This window comes from Sparus aurata, chromosome 20 (genome assembly GCF_900880675.1).
Source record: "Sparus aurata chromosome 20, fSpaAur1.1, whole genome shotgun sequence".
Taxonomy (NCBI): domain Eukaryota; kingdom Metazoa; phylum Chordata; class Actinopteri; order Spariformes; family Sparidae; genus Sparus; species Sparus aurata.
Window position 1 is genome coordinate 22,068,183 of NC_044206.1, and position 20,016 is coordinate 22,088,198.

Here is a 20,016-nt window from a genome sequence, read left to right on the forward strand (position 1 = left end):
ACAAGTTCAGTGTGGAAGAGCTTAACTGGCCTAAAAAAGCCTGAGCTCAACCACATCCAACACCTGTGAGATGAGTTGGAATGGAGATTGCGAGCCAAACCTTATCACCCAACATCAGTGTTGCTTTTGTGGCTTAATCCTGCCAACCTGGTGGAAAGTTTTCCCAGAGGTGTGAAGGCTGTTAAAGCAGCAGATGAATGCCCACAGGTTTGAAATGACATGAGCTATTTCCTTTATAATAACAATTTAAGCGTTTGTTTTTTCCCTGCATGAGTCTTGGCTGTTCCAAACAGATATAGAACTATGCGCTTTTTTTCTGTATCAGAACTTTAAAATGTGACGACATGTAGTCCAAAACCATCAACATCACCCTTAAAAATCCACCATGTGTAATTTACATGTAAATGCAGAATGTGAGCTCATCAAATTCCCTGAAACGACACTGAAATATGGATTTCAGTGTCCTCTGAGCGACTTGAGACTTTAGGAAACAGTTGAAAACATAGAAGTTTATATATGTTACTGCTGTAATCACTTCTGACCTGATCCTTAATCACCTGCTGTATTCATATTGTCTTTAGTTTTTTGTGGACCCTTGGTCTTTAAATATTCTGTTATTTTATGTGTCTTCTCCCTTTTAAGTCTCATAATGGATGACTGTAGTTTTTAGCAAACTTTACTCAATCCGGAGTGATTAGTGGGTTTGTTTAGGACCATTTCTAGCTGCGGAGGAACACACATTTGGTGCACTAGTGAGATTTCTGAGCAGCAGGAAAGTGTGTTCGTGATAATGTAGGAAAAATCTCACATAGTGGCTCATCGATGTGTTTTTGGAGAACGACAGAGCTCTATGACACAATGAAAGAACATACATGAAGCTTTGGATAGAGACAACACTCGATTATTTGTTTATTTGGGGCTTTTATTGAGTTTGTCAACATAAGAAAAATTACAAAATATGGTCAGCCGCATCCTTTAAAGCCACTCCTGAAGACAGCAGTAAAGTGATCAGTGTCATACATGTGATTCAAAGTGTCTAATTCTCAGTTCCTTACATCGTTGATCAGGTATTTAACGGCGGTCATCACCTGGTTGACAGCAGAGAGTGCAGCAGGATGCCTGTAGCTACAGAGACGTTGAGAGACTCGATACCAGGGAACAACTCCCTACCAGCTGGGATGGTGAGAAGGGTCTGGCACAAAGAGAGCAGCTCCTTGGACAGTCCTTCCCCTTCACCTCCCATCAACAACAACGTGGGCTTCGTCATCTGAAAGTCTGAACACTGGCCGACGGGAATGTGGGACTGCTCTGCTTCCGTTCCCACCGTGCCGACCACCTGCCAGCCCTGTGACGCCTTTAACCTCAGCATATCCTCAAGGTTTTCGTACCCGTACACCCCAAACACCTCCATGACGCCTGAGCTGGCCTTGCTGACGACTGGAGACAGTGGGCAGCTGTCGTGAAGACTGCTCGCCACTCTGTCCACACCCAGGAAGTACGCAGAGCGCAGGATGGCCCCCAGATTCATCGGGTCCTGAATTTCCTCCAGGACTAGCCAGAGAGGGGGGCGGCTGTCGTTTCTTCTGGGCGCAGAGTCTTCGGTGAGATAGCGCAGAGGACTGGCTTGCAGGCAGACTCCTTGATGAACTCTCCCAGAAGACATCTTGTCCAGATCTCTCTTACTGACCCGGTGGACCTGTACTCCGCGCTGATGAGCCTCCTCACACACCTTCACAACAGAGGACCTGTTGGAGGTCTCTCCATCTTTTACAAACAGTTTATGGGCCTTCCTCCTGCCGTGAGTGAGAGCCAAGAGACAGGGAGCGATGCCAAATACAATCTCATGGTTCTCTGCTCTGGACTCCGGTGTTGACCTCTCTCTCACCAGCTTCTCCCTCTCTGCAGGGAAATCATCCAGACACAGCTTCCTGAGTTCAGACGACACCCTGCTGCCATCTGTCCTCGTCTGAGTTTGCTTCTGCAACACCGGGGTCTCATTTCTCCACGCTTTGCCCTGAACTGACCTCTCACGCTCCTGCCATCGTTGTCTCTTCACCACAGGTTTGATGCTGCTGCCCTTTGGGCGCTGGAGAGCAGCTGAGACGTGATAGGACGCAAACTGAGAGCCCACTCTTGAGATTAATCCAGGCTGCTGCAGTCTTCTAGTCCAAACAAGAAGCAACTTGTGCTGGTGCAAAATCCTGAATACCCACATACTGAAGTAATAGGAAATATGTCCAGAGGGATTAAGAGGAGCAGCTGCCAAAGAGAAATGTAGTTCAAATGCCTGAGAAGTCCATTAATCCACAGATGTGTCCACTGAGTGTCTGTCTGTCTGTTAGTAAAGACAGAACAGTTCAAATGTCACCTTCGTTCAAACACTAACACCCCCCATCTTCCTCCAAGGCTGCTATGATTGTAGCGTGAAGTACGCACATGTGCAAGCCGGCTGTGTAAATCACGCGAGATTATGACCGGATGCCGAGAAAGTTTATCTAGAAAATAAAAGCCTAGTGTTAGTGTGAAGTGAATAATAATACAAAACCATTAACACGTAAAAAAAAAAAAAAAAACTTTATTCAACAAAGGGTGTGCAGATACCACATCAATTGCAAAACAAATACACAGAAAATACGAAAGTGCTAATAATATTCGAATTTAGAGTTAATAATATACAAATATATAGGCTAATATAATACATGCAAAATAGATATCAATTAAGCGTATCATGTTGTTGGTTTTTTTTTTTGTAAAAGCAGTTATCTAAATTTAAAAAAATCTGCATAGTAAGAAAAAAGAGGAAGGTGATTGATTTATATTTCTATCAAATATATTTCCACATATTACACATAAGTGTTTAAACACCAACATCAATACCCAGGTCAAATTTTTTTTACTACTTTAGTTATTCGATGCCTAATAGCATTCAAATGTAAGCATATTTAATCTAAAAAAAAACAAAAAAACTGGAAATTATGACCATGTGTTAATTCCCTGAAAAATGCTGAGAACACTATCTATCTATACGCTCGCCGCAGTGTCTGTAGCTTGTTAGGACATAATGAGGACAAAAATAATATTAGAACTAAATATGTTTTGTACCATAAATAAAAAAACAAACAGTTTTTTAGTTACTTTTTCATATTCATTTTTTTTTTTTTTTTTTACTTAAAATCAGAATTAGACCTACAGTATAATTTTGCTTGCAAGATTTTTACTTGTAGAGGAGTATTTTCATGTTGTGGTTTTAGCATGTATATCTAACTAAATGATCTAAGTACTTTTCCCTCTATTTTACCCAAATAAAAAAATAAATTTATAAATAAACGATTTATTTTGAAAGGTATGACTTTGGTGTTTCCTCCTTCGGTGGGGAAATTTGACACTTGTGACGTCGCTAAAAATGCGACGTCTATTTAGGTATACGCGCTTACGTCATTTCCCGGAAGTAAAACTATCGCAACACGGAAGTGTAGGAAAGAAAACAAATAATCGTTCAAATTGTGTCGAGTTGAAGTCGGAGAAGACGCCCTACAACATCGTCTGCCTTCAGGATTATTTTCTTCTAACGTCGAGCCCGATAACACGGTGAGGAGAAGAGATTTATGGGCTTTGGCTCGCTGACAGCCCGGTGAAGTCAGTTGGTGGTGGGGCTAACGTTAACGCTAGTCGTCATGGAAGATGTTGAGGCAAATTTGAGAGGACAGCCGAGCTAAAACACGGCTGAAAACAGACCTGAGTGTTTGTAACAGGCCGCTGGTCACATAACTTACTGCTGAGTAATGTTTACCAGGAAATGAGGAGGTCATGGCAGAACTAACATGGCTGAAACAGTGTTAGAAACTAACAAATATGTGTTGTCACTGTTTATTTTTAGTCTTAGGTCTCATTACTTTTCTGGACAGAGAAGTACACGAAGTTCCACAACTATTTGACAACTCCATAGTGTTTCATTACACGTTACTTTGGGTTGCCTTGGTGACAAGTGAAAAAGTGTAAATGTTAGTCTGCATTTTTATCATTTTATCAGTTTTCATCATCAATCAGCCCGTCACTTACTCAGTCGATTAACTTGATTAATCATGTAGTCAGGCCAAAGAACCAAAGATAATCATTTTACAATGATACCAAGCAGAGTAAAGCAGTAAAATATCACATCCAAGTGGCTGGGAACAGAGAGCATTTGGCATTTTTTAAATTGCAAAACTCTTGAAAAGAAAATTCATTGTCAAAACTGTTCAATCGATTAACAACTAATAGTTTCAGCACTAATATTATTACTGTAACAGGGAAATCCAGTTTTGAATTTGACATTTCCCACTGCCAGAGCCCGATGCACTATGTCTTCAGATGTCCAAAACCCAAAGATATTCAATTTACAATCATGTAAAACTGAGGGAAGCAGTAAATCTTTACATTTGGGAACATGTAACCAGAGAATATTCAACATCTTGCATTACAATTTACAATTTAGATTTTTCTTTTGACTAATCAACTTATCATTTTCAGGCCACAAGAATTTGTTTTCCCCAAAGTTTAGTTTTATGACAGTGTCTGTTTAGCTTGATGTGTTAATGTTCTGCTTTTGGTGTTTTCAAACAGATGGATTTCCTGTTTGGGAGAAGGAAAACTCCGGAGGAGATGCTGAGGCAGAACCAGCGGGCGCTCAACAAAGCCATGAGGGAACTGGACAGAGAGCGAATGAAACTGGAGCAGCAGGAGAAGAAGATCATCGCTGACATAAAGAAAATGGCCAAACAGGGACAAATGGTGAGACGAAGGAAAAGAACTCGAAGATGAAAAAGAGGAATTCATAAAGAAAGAACCCTAACTGCGATGTGTGTTCTTGACATTTTTCAGGACGCCGTCAAGATCATGGCCAAAGATTTGGTTCGCACACGGCGCTACGTGAAGAAGTTCATCATGATGAAAGCCAACATTCAGGCTGTCAGTCTAAAGATACAGACGCTCAAGTCAAACAACAGCATGGCGCAGGCTATGAAGGGCGTCACCAAAGCCATGGCCACCATGAACAGACAGGTCGGTCAGAAAATCAGTGAAACGCACACGTCTGTGGAAATAAACAACAGCGGCCCCCTTTGTTGACGATCTTCTGTTTCTTCTGTTTCCACAGCTGAAACTTCCTCAGATTCAGAAGATCATGATGGAGTTTGAAAAACAGAGTGAAATCATGGACATGAAGGAGGAGATGATGAACGACGCCATCGATGATGCAATGGGCGATGAGGACGATGAAGAGGAGAGGTAAGGGACCAGCTACACAATGTTTTTTCTAATTTGGTACAAACATTGCCAACCATGATAAAATTAACCCAATAAACTGTATATTTGGATGCATTTGTGACTCTCTCTGCTTTATGTCCAGCGACGCCATCGTGTCCCAAGTGCTGGACGAGCTGGGTCTCAATCTGTCCGACGAACTGTCAAGTAAGCAAATCCAACACACGACGCACAGTTATATGAATTCTACATATGCTCCTTTCATTCACAGCGGTTATATCATTTAATGCCGTTGTGTGTTTCCCGAAGATCTTCCAACGACAGGGGGAAGCTTGTCGGCAGCTGCTGGAAAGAAGGCCGAGCCCCAGGCTGCGCTGGCTGACGCAGACGCCGATCTGGAGGAGCGGCTCAATAACCTCCGGAGAGATTAAAGAAAACAGTGACTGTCAGACAAGTGCACTGTGGCAGGCGTCGTTAGCACGGATACAAACATACTCGAATCTCTGTGTTTAGATTCTTTTGATGGTATAACTGGCAGAACACTAGCTGTTTGATTAAAAACAGTTGGTGTTATTCAGGTTTATGGCTTTCTCTTTGAGGTGTTTTTCATTTTATGCGTGTCTTATGTATTTTATCAAAAAAAAAAACCTGCAGGATCATTATTCATTATAGGTCCTCTGTAAGTCTCATTTAAGACATTGCCAAATCATACAAATTCTTTAAAAAGTTTTGTGTAAATACTAACTCCTGAACGCATGGTGTTTTCACAAGTTAAATTAACACTAACAACATTTAAAAATACCCAAATGAAAGTTGTTAACCTGACTGAGGTGGATATTTTATAAAGGTGTCAGTCCTTTTTCTACACCAGGCTGGTTTTGGCGTTATTTATATCCACATTATCATATAAAACATATAGTTTCAGCCCTGATGTGCACTTTTTGAAGAGTTGGGATTGTGTATTTGCGGGAATTGACGGTTGTCATGGTCAAGCTGAAGGCGGTGTACAAAAAGTGTATAATCTCGACATCTTTCTCTTTAAATTCACTAATAGGAGAGGTTTGTTTTGCAAAAAGTATATAAAGAGAAAGATAGAATGGTGTGTCAGCTGACTCTTCACCAGTGTAAAGGCACTCCTGTGAACCTCCTGGTAAATGTTTGTGAGTGGCGTTTATGAGATCAGCAGGATTTTCACCTAAATATTAAGAAGGAGTCGGGGGTGTTTTATTTTTGAGAAACTGTCCTGTTTTGCTTTTTCTTTATTCAATAAACATTTTTTCAGATTTAACAAACTCTTTGTCTCATTAACCAAATTTCACGCGTGACGTTCAGTTGCTGTGTCATGGAAAGTGTTTCTCAGCCAGTGGAAACTGTCGTATGACGTCTTGAGGAGCTTTGTCGAGCAGGAAGAATATGACCCGATTATGTCATAGAGTAAAGTACAGTCTCCATTACGCGATGTGGGTGTGGAGTCAGAAATATGCGTGCAGGGAGTTTCGAGTGAACGAGGCTTTTAGTTGCATCATGGGAAGTGTAGTGTCCAGTCTATCTTGATACATCAATGACCAGAGTATGTCAACATAGGATTGGTTTCAGTAATTATGTAATTTGAGGGAATTAATGAATGCTCAAAAGACTGACTTGGAAGATAACTACTTGATTTGACTGATTTACAAACCCACTGTACTTAAGTATTTCCATTTTCAGATACTGGTATTGTCATAATCTTACTCTTAAACATCAATATCTACCTTAAAAATCATCTGCTTCCCATTCTGTCAAATTAACAACAACCACGTCCAAATATCATAGACATGTTAATTTTTATTCCAAAAAAATTTAACTTTCAAAACTGTCAATTTGTCAACATACAATCATAGAACAATATTGAATGTACTCAACACTTCCAACATTAAATAATAAAAAAATAACAGCCATGTTTTATGTACATTTGTTTCTGAAAGCTATGTACAGAAAAGAAGAAATCAACGTTGTATTTCCAAAATCTGCCGCCGCGTACGCCTGGCAGTTTGAAGTGTTGAAGCTGCGGAAAGCTGTTGCATCATATGTAAAACAGGTTGAGCAGACGCAGCGAGGAGGAAAAAAAACACGGGCAGAGATCAAAAACTGCGATTGTTACCGAGATGAACTCAGAGAGGGAGAGATTAACTGGCAGCATGTTAAAGAGCATACTGGTGAACAGCGCTATAACTACAGCTAGGAAGCTTATTATCCTCTAAAATGGTTCCCTTGGATGTCAGCACAAGAGACCAATGCATACACATAACTTGCCTAGTATTTACTGGTTGTAAGCGTATTGTAAAGATCGGAAACACGAAAATTAAGATCATAACTGTACTTTGTTATTATCAGATCGCCTTATGAGGCCGAACGCAGTCGAGCAGCCAGAAGTCATGCTTTTCAAGAACGATATCTTGTAGTTTTTGTAGCCCAATGAGCGGAGATTATCCTCCATTCTGGGATTAAGCCATGCTACCATCTTTTTTTTTTGTAAAAACAGCTAATCAGAGTCCATGCAACTCACATAAAAAAATAACTTGTGGAAACAAAACAAAACGGGGAACAAGTTTACCACCCGTCTTATCTTCCGTGCCTTTGTTTTCATGAAGAACACAACAATCATCGGCTGCCTTTCGGAATTTTTTTTCGTTACATTAGATTGGCTAGAAATGCAATATTATTTTTTTTATATATACGAAACCATGCTGAGTGTGTCTCAAAACTCCCTATATCACACTTAACATTGATAAAATCGTATTTGAAGTTGTGTGCGAACAATATAGGTAATACACGGCACGATACAGTCAGATTCTTGACATTTTTTCCACGTAGGCAGGGACAATGAGCGTGGCAGAAATACCTAGAACAAAAAAAAATAGTAGCTGTATTGCTCATGACGTACAGCTCAAGCACTACTTTTCAGTCAAAATGGCGACCAATGTTCCCTTCACGTGACTCAAGATTAGAGTCCAATTTAGCCTGTTAGCTGACTATGCATAAAAAGTGACAGGAACTCCACTTTTGTGTGATAAAATCTATTTTTGGATGGAACAGCTGCTACAAAATGTATTTCAAACATGTTACAGAACATGCACATAACTGTTCATTCATTTTAGGATACAAACTGACATGTAACCTTCAACAGCTGTGAACATTGGGGCAGTAATCTTGTGGCATCAGGCTTTTCATCTCCCTTTCACAAGCGTAAATGAGACCAAAATATCAAGGACACTCAATGGAGCAGCGATCTCCCGTCCTTTTACAATATTCTGCAGGAGATCAGCTGATCATGTTGAGACTAGAGAGTCATGAACTCCCCCACAGACTGAAAGCAACAGCAGTTATACATAGCGACTGGTGACTTGTCTTTTTTTCAGCCTAGACAAAACAAATGAAGCACTTTCTGATCTGGAGCGGCGTCTCTCAGCTGTCAATGCCACGCAGGTTTTACTTCCGACAGGTCCGGTGAGGCGTGTGTTTTTTAGGCACCTCGATGCGACATCGGCTTCGGTCATCAAGCCATGGCAGCTCAAAGTTCCTGGGGAAAAGAATAAACATTTTACTTTTGCTAATGTTTTTTTAAAAACTTTTATGCGTTTAATATTTGTTGTTGCGTCTCATTTTAGTTTATTTCTTTCATGTCATATTTCCATCTTGTGCATGTTTGTGTATTTGTCAATATGTTGTCATGGTTAAATTAAAAAACAAATAACAGGATAATTTGTTTTCAAAATTTAAAAGATTTGTGGTTTACATGAATGATTGCGTCGATGAAACAGCAGATTATTTTGAAATATTAAGCATTTCTCAAGGAATATATTTTAATTCAATCATATTTCCAACCCTTGAAAGCACAATGGTTAAACTCAAGCCTTTTCCAATCTTTCTAGAGTTGTGTGAATCCTGTAAGATGAGGAATCAATACCTTAAACTTAAAATACAATAATACAAATGCAGCTCGAACTTACTGTTGTGCCAGTTTGGGCAGTGGCCGGCCGAATGCAACCACAGGTAGGAAGGGAGTGATCACTATAGTCTCAACTGGAAAATACAAAAGAATCAAGTTAAAATATCTTTAAAATAAAAAATACCACGTTGCTATTTCACTGCAGTTTGATTTAAGATGTACCATCTTCGGTGTCAGGGTAGAAGGACGACAGCTCTGGCTCAGTCTCCGGGATGACTTTCTTCCTGTTCATGCGCTGCTGCAAACGCTGAAACATGCGCTGCTCTCTGATTCGCTGGATGTCCCATCTGAAAAACACACACGATGAATAAGAAGAGTGTAACAGAGCTGGTACTTCAGATGTTTGCTGAAAGACAATTATTTCATGGAAGATCAGGAGCTTCACTACCTCACAAATTCAAAGAGAACTTCATGAAGCGCTAAATCTCCAGCTTCCTGTATTCACACAAGTATATTTGATCTGATGCAAATACTCAAACTATTTATCCTTGTTTTTATAGTTTTCAAATATTATAAACATTTAAAGTTCATCAATAAAGTTGAACCTTGTATGTAAAGTATGGGACTTAGGAATATACACTATTTGTTTTTTCATAAAGAATTCATATAAAATGCAAGTCTATAACATGTAAAGTACAGCTTTTAACTTTTCTTCTCTTTTGATCAGGCCTTTAAAACAATGTGTCAATATGCTGTTGAAAAGATGAAAGAAGAAAAGAAGAAGGGAAGAAGAAGAAGAAGATCCAGTACAGACATATTGACACCGCAGAAAAATAGTTTCTGGACCATTTTAAATATTCAGAATAGACATTTATCAGAATTTTTGACGACAATGTTACAGAGCAGTACGTTTTATGAACTGCATTTTTCACATTAATTTAAATCCAGTATTCAATATCAATAAGGCTTTAGTCAGAACACAGCAACAAGGAGGCATTTATTCAAATGTCAAATAAAAACAACTGAAGTCAGTGATGGTACCTTTTCCTCCTCTTCTCATCCAACTCCAACTTCGAGTGGCGTTTCAAGAACACATTGTCATCCAGCGGCTGGATGGTGAAACAAATTCAGACATGTTATCCATCAATTAGATGCAAGATTAATTTTCATACTTTAGTATTTAGGATTGAAGACAGGTCTCACCTCAGCAGGGTTACAGGAAGGTTCCTCATTCAGGGGCTCTATGTGATTTTCCCTCCACGATGGAACTAGATGGAGAGAAAGAGGCAGAGTTTGTTATTCAGAGTTAGTGTGTTCAGTATATTTTTGATGGATATAGTGATTAAAGATGGGATATAGGTTAGGCTTACAAACAATCAGCATATCATGTACTACATGAGGAGTCCACTCACTGGCCACCTCTTCCTCCTTTTTAGGGGACGTCTCCCGTAGAGGGGAAAGAGGAGGTTGGTTCCAGCAACAGAGGTACATCTCAGTAGTAGACATGAAGGGAAGATCTTCAATCTGACAGCTCAGCTCAGGCTCCTCTTTGCATGGGAGCATAATGTCCCTTTCTGCCCCTGACCTCAGAGGAACGGTCTTCTCTGGGGTTTCCTTACTGCGCAGCTCTCGTTGATTGGGAGAGCCAGGCTGAATCTCAGGTTTCTGGGGGCTAAGCTTGGCAGTTTTGCCCCGTGATTTCTGGACTTTTGGATCTCCAAAGCAAGTTTTCCTGTGTGGGAAAAAGAAAAGAATTAAGAATTGAAGTCTCTGTGATATGACAAGAAATTTGAGTAATGACTTCCACCTCTTTTGAACTTTGCACAAACAAAATGTGACCAGAATAAACTAGATTACCATTAGCGTATTATTTTCTCCAAAAAAAGGCTCCTGCATGAACTTCATTACTGTGGCTTGATTCAATACAACAAGGCACAAAACCACAAATCCATTTCTGTCAGGCATTATTTATTTTACCTCTTTTGTCCTTTGCCACCCCGGCTAAAGGGGAGTTGAGTGGCTTGGTTGGGCTGCGGATTCTCCTCTACATCCAGATCCCACATGTCCTCCTTGTCAGGGGTCCATGGCTCCAGGGGCTGGAAAAGGCGCTTGTCGCGCGGCGGGTCCTTCCTTGTGAGCTGCAGGCGACGCTCCATGCGCTCAATGCGCGCAAGCAGCTGCGAAAGAAGCAGATCAACATAAAAACTTTGAAAATCAACACATTATATAAGACGTCAAAACTTGCAGCAGAAAAAAAAACTTTTACACACCGTCTCTTTGTCTGCTTTGAGCTCATCTATCTCCTTGTCCTTGGACTGCAGCTGTTGTTGCTGTTGTTCGATGAGGTCCAGTTGGAGGAGGAGAATCTGCCGGAGGCAGTTGGCCTGTGTGTGGGGATTAGCAGGGGTCTTCCTGATGTTTCTCCACTTGCCCTCAGAGGAGAGTTCAATGGATGCGGTGCCAAGGACTCCAGGGACGACCCCCTTCACACTGTCATCAGCACCGGCATCCTTGGGGTTATTGTTCACAGTCATCTGAGGGTTATCCATGGTGTCAGCAGAGAGGGGTTTACCTTTCACTGGGGTTCCCTCACCCCCCATTTGTCTGACAGGGGACAATATCCCCACCGTTTTATTGTCACCTTGAACTAGTTCTGAAACCGTGGCAGCGAGGGAAACTTTGCTTGTCATGTAATTCTGGTCTAAGTCTCTTGATTTGCTCGGGATCTCGCCCCCCTGCACGTTTTGAACATCTATAACAAAGTCGCAGGACTCCCTCTTGAGGCTCAAAGGGCTCACGGTGGTGGCCCCGAAATGCGTTTTGTCAAAGTCGATGCTGTCAGCGTCCTGCTTGAACCCTGTATTCGGAAACAGCGTGGCTCTCAGAGTCATGGCGAACACGACGACTTTTCATCCTGCAACGCCTCGGCGATGCAATTCACAGCTACCTCCCATGAGAACTTAGCAGCTGCTGTCCTAAAACAGAGAAAATAAGGACATAGGTTATGTTATTCATATGTGTTAAACCGGTAACATGCTGTCTGTGAACTGGTATTAAAAGCTATGCACCCACTACTTATACTCGGACATACTAAAACTATAACAGCATGAGTGTGGCTGAACCCCGGCATCCTTTTCCTAAAATCGTCCGCCGGTTTTTGAAATTCAAGCTAAGCTACATTAGCACTGCAGTACAAACACACAGTCTCATATTAGAAGACGAACTCGCAACGTAAGGAAGATTAAAGTGAGTGTTGCGTCAGGGCAGACATTTCAGTGTGAGGGCTTCAAACAAGGACTCGGGAGTGGCTGTGTAGGACACTGGCAGCAGCCATCTCCTCCATTTTGGTTCTCGCGAAATCATGAAAAACAATAACAGCTAGCTAGCTGGCTAACGTTAGCCGGCTAGTTTAACCAATAAAATGCGCTCTCAGAGCGACGCGGTTATAACGACTACGTCGAAACACTCATAATTAAGACATAAATGTTCTTAATGGTTTGCATTAATGTGTTTAACGCTTACCTCGGCTATAATTCATGTCCACCTGCAACTGCCTTCATGTTCCCTCCTCAAGACTTGTTTTAAAGCGCCGAGTACTGCGCATGCGTAATTTGCTGGATGGCCATTTCTTGTGTTTTGAAGGTTTCGATCAGAAGGGCGCCAGCAGGGGGCGACACAGATCTGCACTGTATATATAACCCTTTACTGCATAATAAGACATGCTGTATACACCAGTTTATATATGTATATGTATAAAATGTGTGCAAAAATTGTGACATATTCTAGGTAATGTTATTGCATATCCATGCACATGCACATATGCCCCCGTATCCCTAATTAATTTTGAGTAGGGTATGTGTATATACGTATATTTATATATTTTTATGTTGTATATAACACATTATCCTGTAATTATCTAATTACAGAGTGTTAGAATTGAACGAAATTGCAATTAGGAGGTACTAGTAAACAACTTTTTGATTTAGATTTTGAGATAAGATAATCCCTTATCAGTCCCGCAACTAGGACCTTTACATTGAAACAGCAGCAAGGTGGATAGCAAAAAATATCAGGTAGAGAGATATTTGATGTAAAACATAATTATTTTTTGAACATAGAACGTGTTGTCATAGATACACAGCAATGTATAAAGCACTCTAAATGATGCCATTTTGATCAGAACAGTTTTAGTTTCCCTGGGAATCACCATCACAGAGAAGCTATCATGGCCATCATACATCACAACCCTGGTAGAAAAAGAAAGCAAAGAAAGGCTTTTCCTCCCAAGGAAACTTAAGAAAGAGTCAGATTCTTGTCAACTTTTACAGTAGAGCAACAGAAAGCATCCTGTGTGGAAACATCAAACTGGACAGGAAGGTTCCACAGCAGATTTAAATCACCCAGAACATCACTGGTATCCACCTACAGAGCATCAGTGACACTGTTTAAGTGAGATGTCTGCACAGAACTCAAAGAATACTAAAAGACAACACCCACCTCAGCCACAGTCTGTTCACCCTGCTGCAATCTGACAAAAGATATACAGAGGTATCTGCTGCCGTACCACCAGACTACGGAGCAGCTTCATTCTCTGGACTGTGAGACTCCTGAACTCATCACCAACACCCCATTGTATAAAACAGGACTCAAGCCTAGTGTCATTTAATAAACCCTTGTGTTATATATAAAAAAAAATGATTACAAATGCACCTTGTAAGCTTGTGAATTACACCTATGTACACACCAAACTGTGGCTTAAAAGTCACCGGAAATCAGGTGTCATTTATTTGAAAGGCATTAAAGTTTGAAGTTTTTCTGCAGGAAAAGTCTTAACCCAAGATAACCTTCAGTCAAACATCTTGACTCTGAACACTTCAGCCCACACGTTATATCTTCATCTTCATGTATTATCAACAAACCATTACTTTTTCATGTGCTGCCATAAAGTGCCACTTTTCCATTAGTTAAATGGTCCACAAATCTTTTCCCGCGGCTTGTTAACTCAACGCCAGCTATTTTAGGAATGTCAAATCAATTCACCCTCCGCATTTATTACAGTGCTGCTTACCAGTAGTCACCTGTGTGTGTGCGTGAGTGTTTTTCATTAATGCTTTAATGAGCTGGAATTAAAATGTTTTTCTTGCTCACTTTCCATGACACATAATATCGTCTTCCGAGAAAATTGCATAGAAGCCCATTTTCTGAAGGCAACCCCTCCAGGATCAGCAGCAGAAGTGTTTATCACCGCCTCTTAAATATACCTACAAATAAAGGTAAGGAAATCTACTAAAAAAGGAATTTCATGTGGTTGTTTACACATACATTATATGTTTACTCTTCCTCTTGGTATTCTGCTTTATTTGATTAGGAAAGTACAGACATTACTCTTAATCAGCCCTCATTTAATGAAAACATTTCTGATTTATGCTTCAGGTTCATCACGAAGATGCTGTCTGAACTCTTGGTTATCTGCCTGCTTGGAGTGCTGCATGCAAATGCTCTGCCTGAAGAGATGAGGTCAGTCTCGCAAAGGCTAAATCATGCCCTAAATTTGTCTCTCCATACATTGAAGGATTAATGAATTTTAAGATTGTGCCTTTATTGATCTTCAGAAGAGAAAATCCAGCAGTACAAGGACAGAAACAAGCACTGATAAAACATGGAAAGTAAGAAAAATAAAGGATTGTGGGTAAAACAAACCAAAAATATAACAACCAGGACCAAACAGCAAATCAAGAAAATAATCAGCAATCATTTGTAGCAGCTCTTCTCATGTGATTTTATATGTGTGTTTGTCAATCGTCAGTGAAGACGTGCAGCGTGCTGCAAGACAATACGTTGAGTCGACCATCGCCAGTGAGATCAGCCGAATCATTGATTTAATGCAGCAGAGAAACTTTGTCAACTACTTGCTCAAACAGAGGGTGAAAAAACACAAGTAAGTCGCTGGTTGTTTCAAAATATTTCAAGCAAAAGTGAGAATAACAGATTTATATGAGTAACTACCGCCCTCACAGGTCTGCCACTGGAGGGGAACATCCAAAGCGACGTCTGTACAACAACCTGCTGATGCTCAGTCTGCAGGAGAAGCAGAGGAGACACATTTAGCTGTTTTCACTCATTCAGATTGTATTAACATGACTGTATTTGATAGCATGTCTCACATACTGCCCTACTGTTATGTGTTGATAGATCCTATGTTTAGTTTTCATTTGCTGATGAAAATAACCTAATTTAGCTCTTCATTTCTCAGTGCTGAGTAGACTTTTTGCTTGTGATATTTCCTTTGTGATATTGTGTTCTCATTTAAAGATCAAATCATCCTCTGTTCATTAACTTTGATTCAAATAAAGTGCTAAGGCTGCTTAGGATCCCTGTGTGTTCTTTTTTTCCCCCATCACTTTTAAACAGTGAAATACTGACAGCTCGACTAAAATAACTAAGAAAGTAACCTCAAAGCAATAAATTGAACACAGACATTTGAGTCAAATAGTCTCTAACATCCAAGACTAAGTTGAGTCTCAAGTCTTTTATTTTTTGTCAAGTCAAGGTGCCAGTCCACAAGTCCATGTCATAATGACCTGAGTCCAGATCACTGCTAGGACTATAATTTAACTTTTACTTGCATGTAAGGATTTATTTCATAGTCTTGTGTTTGATTTTGGTGTTGTTGAACCTTTATAGATACTGTGTATGATTGCTAATTTGATTTGCCAATTATTTGGTGTAAGCATATATCTGTATATTTGTGTTTAAGTGAGGAAGCAAGCATGACAACACCTCAACAAAAAAGCCAAGACACTACATTTCTCTGTTGCTGCTATTTTGATGTAAACTGGTTATTTTATTTGTATTGTATCCCCTTTTACAGATTTTTAAAATGTCGTATTTTCCTTTTCATATGTCTTTGGACTGTTGACCTCTATTATATATATATATATATATATATATATATATATATATATATATATATATATATACATATATATATATATATATATATATATATATATATATATATATATCCTGTTATTATTGTATTCCCTCTCTTGAATTTCTACCTTTTCTTGGCTTTACCTATAATAAAAATCACTGTCCTGCTATATTCGCCGAGACGCCAGGGGGCGATATGAGCACAGTTGCTGACGTCCCCGACCAGGAAGTAGTTGACTTCCTTGTTATCAAAATGGAAACACTCGTACCAAAGTAGCTTTATATATCATATTTATCAACCCGTGTTTCTTAAAAATTATATTTTTCAGCCCTTGTAGAGTTTACTTTATTATCGGACTGCTGATGTGAAAGCTAACGTTACTGACAAAGTGCGTAATAAGAGGAGACTCGTGAGAACTGGTCACAAAAATAAGAATATCATCGTAGCTAGCGTTAGTTTAGTTAGTTAGCTTAGTTCTCAGCTGTGATTATAACCTGTAAAACATCTTACCTGCGGTTATCAAACTCATAGTTTAGATTATCCGTGTAAAGTTTGGAGCAGACGTCAGCAAAATGCATCGGAGAGGTGTCGGTGCGGGAGCTATTGCCAAAAAGAAGCTGGCAGAGGTACGATAATGTACAGTACAGCTGTTAATGAACATTAATTCATGTTTCAGCATTAACTCCTTCAGTGAACAAAACACTTTCATGACTCATCTGTGATTTTATTTATCTCTATTTAGGCCAAATATAAGGAGAGAGGAAATGTTCTCGCAGAGGACCAAATCGTCCAAGTGAGTTATTGTGTCAGAATGTCCTTTTTGTTTTAAAAATGTTTATAAAATGCACTAAAATACCGTAATGATTACAAATACCAGTTAATAAAAATGTTTCTTTGTTTAAAAAAAAAGTGCTTTAGTAATCAAATAATCTCACTCAAAATAAACTTAAATATATTTTGTTTTATAGTCCTTGCTTCCTGTTACAGAAATTTGTGGCTGTCATTTATGTAGATTATTTTGTCAGCAGACGTGCTGATGATCTTCCCCTCTTTTGCATTGGTGATGAAATATCTTACTCAACCTTTTCTGTTTTTCTGCCAGATGTCCAAGCAGTTGGAGACATTCAAGTCCAACCTGGAGGAATTTGCCAGCAAACATAAACAGGAAATCAGAAAGAGTTCACAGTTCAGGGTCCAGTTTCAGGAAATGTGTGCCACCATTGGAGTTGACCCACTTGCCTGTGAGAAACATTCTGAATAGAATCTGCTGAAATACTTTGAACCTATGTTGAATATTACTTTTTAATCTGTCTTTCTCTGTGTTCTCTATAGCTGGCAAAGGTTTTTGGTCTGAGATGCTTGGTGTAGGTGACTTCTATTATGAGCTCGGTGTGCAGATTATTGAAGTGTGTCTGGCCCTGAAACACAGAAATGGAGGTTTGTAATTTGTCTGGAAACAGAAATATCTTATGATGAAGAAACCATGATTAATAATTCTACTGGCCTTTAAATGTATGCGTGTATTCTCTTTCAGGGCTCATTACTCTGGATGAACTCCATCAGAGAGTACTGAAGGGACGAGGGAAATATGCTCAGGATGTGAGCCAGTGAGTGTCGCAAATCAATATTTAATCCATCAGAGAAAATGTGGTCCAGGGTTCGTACGGGTGCTTGAAATCCTTGAAAGTGCTTGAATTTCAATGTTGTGTTTTCAAGGTCATAAAAGTGCTTGGATTTTAGTTTAAGTGCTTGACATTATAACTATGTGTCTTGGCAACATTGGGATCAGACTGGATAGTTTTCTTATTACAAGGAGAAATAAAATCAGTGTGTGTGTGTGTGTATTATCACACATGCAGCCTGGTAGCAATAGAGAAGGATGGCTGAGGAGAAGGTGAATTTGATGCAATTTGGACTGATGACACGTTCAATATTAATAAACTTTGATGAATAAGCGAAAAGCTTATAAAAGTTTATGTCAAAAAAGAAAATTACAGGGTGCTCTCAGGTCTCTCTTCGTCCCGGTGCAAGTGTACCTGAAGAACGCCAAGTGGCTTCCCTTTTTTTGGACAAAACTTTTTGTTCTCCTTTAATTTCTAAAGTTTTTACTATCATGAAACATCATTTTAGATGTTTACAGCATAATACAATGTACATAATTGTGATAAAAAAGTGAAAAAAATAATCATGAGTATATATATTCCTGTAGATATGTATTTTACCCCAGCGATAAGGTGCTGGAAAATTTTGTAAATGACCCTTAAAAGTGCTTGAACAGTGCTTGAATTTGACCTTGAAAAATGTGTACGAACCCTGGTGGTCACAATTTCAGTTTTCTGATAACGTCCTTTACATCTATGCATCATGTTTGGATCATTTAATGGTCAAGTTGTCTGATTATTTAAATCTTTTAAATATGTTCTTCCCAGAGATGACTTGGTGAGAGCTATAAAGAAGCTGAAGGTGATGGGCAATGGCTTTGGGATGATTCCTGTTGGTGGTTCTTACTTGGTGCAGTCGGTCCCAGCAGAGCTCAACATGGATCACACTGTCGTTCTACAGCTGGCTGAGGTAAGACACAGCTCCAGCGATCATTTTAGCAAATAATGTCCACAGTGTTCCTGCCATGTTTGAGTAAAACAATCACAACAGACCTATGGGATGTTTGACAGAAAATCCATTTGAATAATCAATCCTACACATTAGATCTTTAAAGGTTTGATGAAGCCAGTTATTTGGCAGCTTTTCTGTCTGAAGAGGGCACATCATTTCAAAAAGAAAATATGTGTTCTTTGTTCATTTGTAGAAAAAGGGCTACGTGACAGTGAGTGAGATCAAGGACAGCCTAAAATGGGAGAAGGAGCGGGCTTGTCACGTCCTGGTAAGTGCAAATCAGCTCATTTCAGGTTACTATAAAACAGTTTGACTGTTTCTACTTCTTCTCAAAAGCAGGTCTTAAGAAACAACTGATAAGATATTAAAAAGTCTTGCATTCAAATTACAAAAGTTCTCTCTGTTCTCTAGCCTGTAGTAGGAAGTAAGTAGAAGTTTTTGTATCTGATTGTGGGCAAACTTGAGACTTTACACACAAATAAAGTTAAACTAACAGTGTTGTGACAGTGGCTGATCAACCCTGTTGCTGCTACCAGCTACAGTAAGGAAAGTCATTGTCTCATAACGGACCTGTGTCACTTAGAGAAACTTCACAAACTTAAATAACTTTAATTAACTATTTATTTTTAATTGGTTAATCCATCGATCCATCTTCTGACACTTTAAAAGTCTGTCAATTCAAAAGTATTCGGCATTAAAAGTCATTAAATAATCTTGGGTCTGACACCTGTAGACACTCTGTAAACTGTATTCTGAGAATTTAACACAAGTTGGCGAACGCTGTAGCTGCAAAGTGCATCACCCTCGACCTCCGTCTCATGTTTCCAGGATCACCTGCTGAAAGAGGGCCTGGCCTGGTTGGACTCTCAAGCAGCTGGAGAATCACAGTACTGGCTGCCCGCTCTCTTCTCTGAGCTGACCTCCCGTGATGTCACACCGGAGGAGGCCAATCAGATGACACCTTGAGAAATGATGACAGCTCGAGAGACTTGTTGGTAAACAGAATGTGCCTGAGGGCTCATGTGATGGAGTTGGCTGGTTCGCTGAAGCTGTGTGGGGGGGGGAACTCCCTCTGAGATCATTTTCTGGACACACAGAGGGGAACTTTCCTCACCTGCTCGTCAGCAACATCTATGCAACGAGAAGTTTGATTTCCTCTACGCTGTTTGATGTTCAGTGTAAGGTCTTCCGTCTTCTCGCTGGTGTTTGGTTTCTGGGTGGTAACGGTTTATTCTCAATGTACAGAACATGTAATTGTTGAATTTTTCCATGTATAAACGATAACTTTTAAACAACAGTC

At 39.8% G+C, this 20,016-nt stretch overlaps 4 protein-coding genes across 5 annotated transcripts; 2 read left to right on the forward strand and 2 right to left on the reverse strand.

Moving 5' to 3' along the window:
* Positions 1-879: 879 nt before the first annotated feature.
* mrm1 (mitochondrial rRNA methyltransferase 1 homolog (S. cerevisiae)) lies at positions 880-2,453 on the reverse strand. Its single transcript, XM_030399361.1, has one exon. The coding sequence runs from the start codon at positions 2,213-2,215 to the stop codon at positions 1,085-1,087; it is 1,131 nt and encodes a 376-aa protein (XP_030255221.1). The 5' UTR covers positions 2,216-2,453; the 3' UTR covers positions 880-1,084.
* A 963-nt stretch (positions 2,454-3,416) lies between these two features.
* Positions 3,417-6,532, forward strand: chmp2a (charged multivesicular body protein 2A). Its single transcript, XM_030400190.1, has 6 exons — positions 3,417-3,588; positions 4,603-4,770; positions 4,861-5,040; positions 5,135-5,265; positions 5,387-5,448; positions 5,551-6,532. The coding sequence occupies exons 2-6, from the start codon at positions 4,603-4,605 to the stop codon at positions 5,670-5,672; spliced, it is 663 nt and encodes a 220-aa protein (XP_030256050.1). The 5' UTR covers positions 3,417-3,588; the 3' UTR covers positions 5,673-6,532.
* A 513-nt stretch (positions 6,533-7,045) lies between these two features.
* On the reverse strand, positions 7,046-12,817 carry msl1b (MSL complex subunit 1b). 2 transcript variants are annotated; one of them, XM_030400189.1, is made up of 9 exons: positions 12,692-12,817; positions 11,440-12,144; positions 11,147-11,346; positions 10,582-10,901; positions 10,373-10,437; positions 10,211-10,278; positions 9,392-9,516; positions 9,231-9,303; positions 7,046-8,800 (listed from the first exon to the last, which is right to left on the reverse strand). In XM_030400189.1, exons 2-9 carry the CDS (start codon positions 12,058-12,060, stop codon positions 8,710-8,712), a joined length of 1,563 nt encoding a protein of 520 aa, XP_030256049.1. In that variant the 5' UTR covers positions 12,061-12,144; positions 12,692-12,817; the 3' UTR covers positions 7,046-8,709. The 2 variants fall into 2 exon arrangements, with proteins under 2 accessions (XP_030256049.1, XP_030256048.1); XM_030400188.1 differs by having other exon boundaries at positions 10,540-10,901.
* Positions 12,818-16,300: 3,483 nt separating this feature from the next.
* snf8 (SNF8 subunit of ESCRT-II) lies at positions 16,301-20,014 on the forward strand. The gene is made up of 8 exons (XM_030400684.1): positions 16,301-16,729; positions 16,846-16,896; positions 17,206-17,344; positions 17,436-17,540; positions 17,638-17,710; positions 18,533-18,674; positions 18,910-18,984; positions 19,545-20,014. The coding sequence occupies exons 1-8, from the start codon at positions 16,676-16,678 to the stop codon at positions 19,680-19,682; spliced, it is 777 nt and encodes a 258-aa protein (XP_030256544.1). The 5' UTR covers positions 16,301-16,675; the 3' UTR covers positions 19,683-20,014.
* The last annotated feature ends 2 nt before the right edge of the window (positions 20,015-20,016 follow it).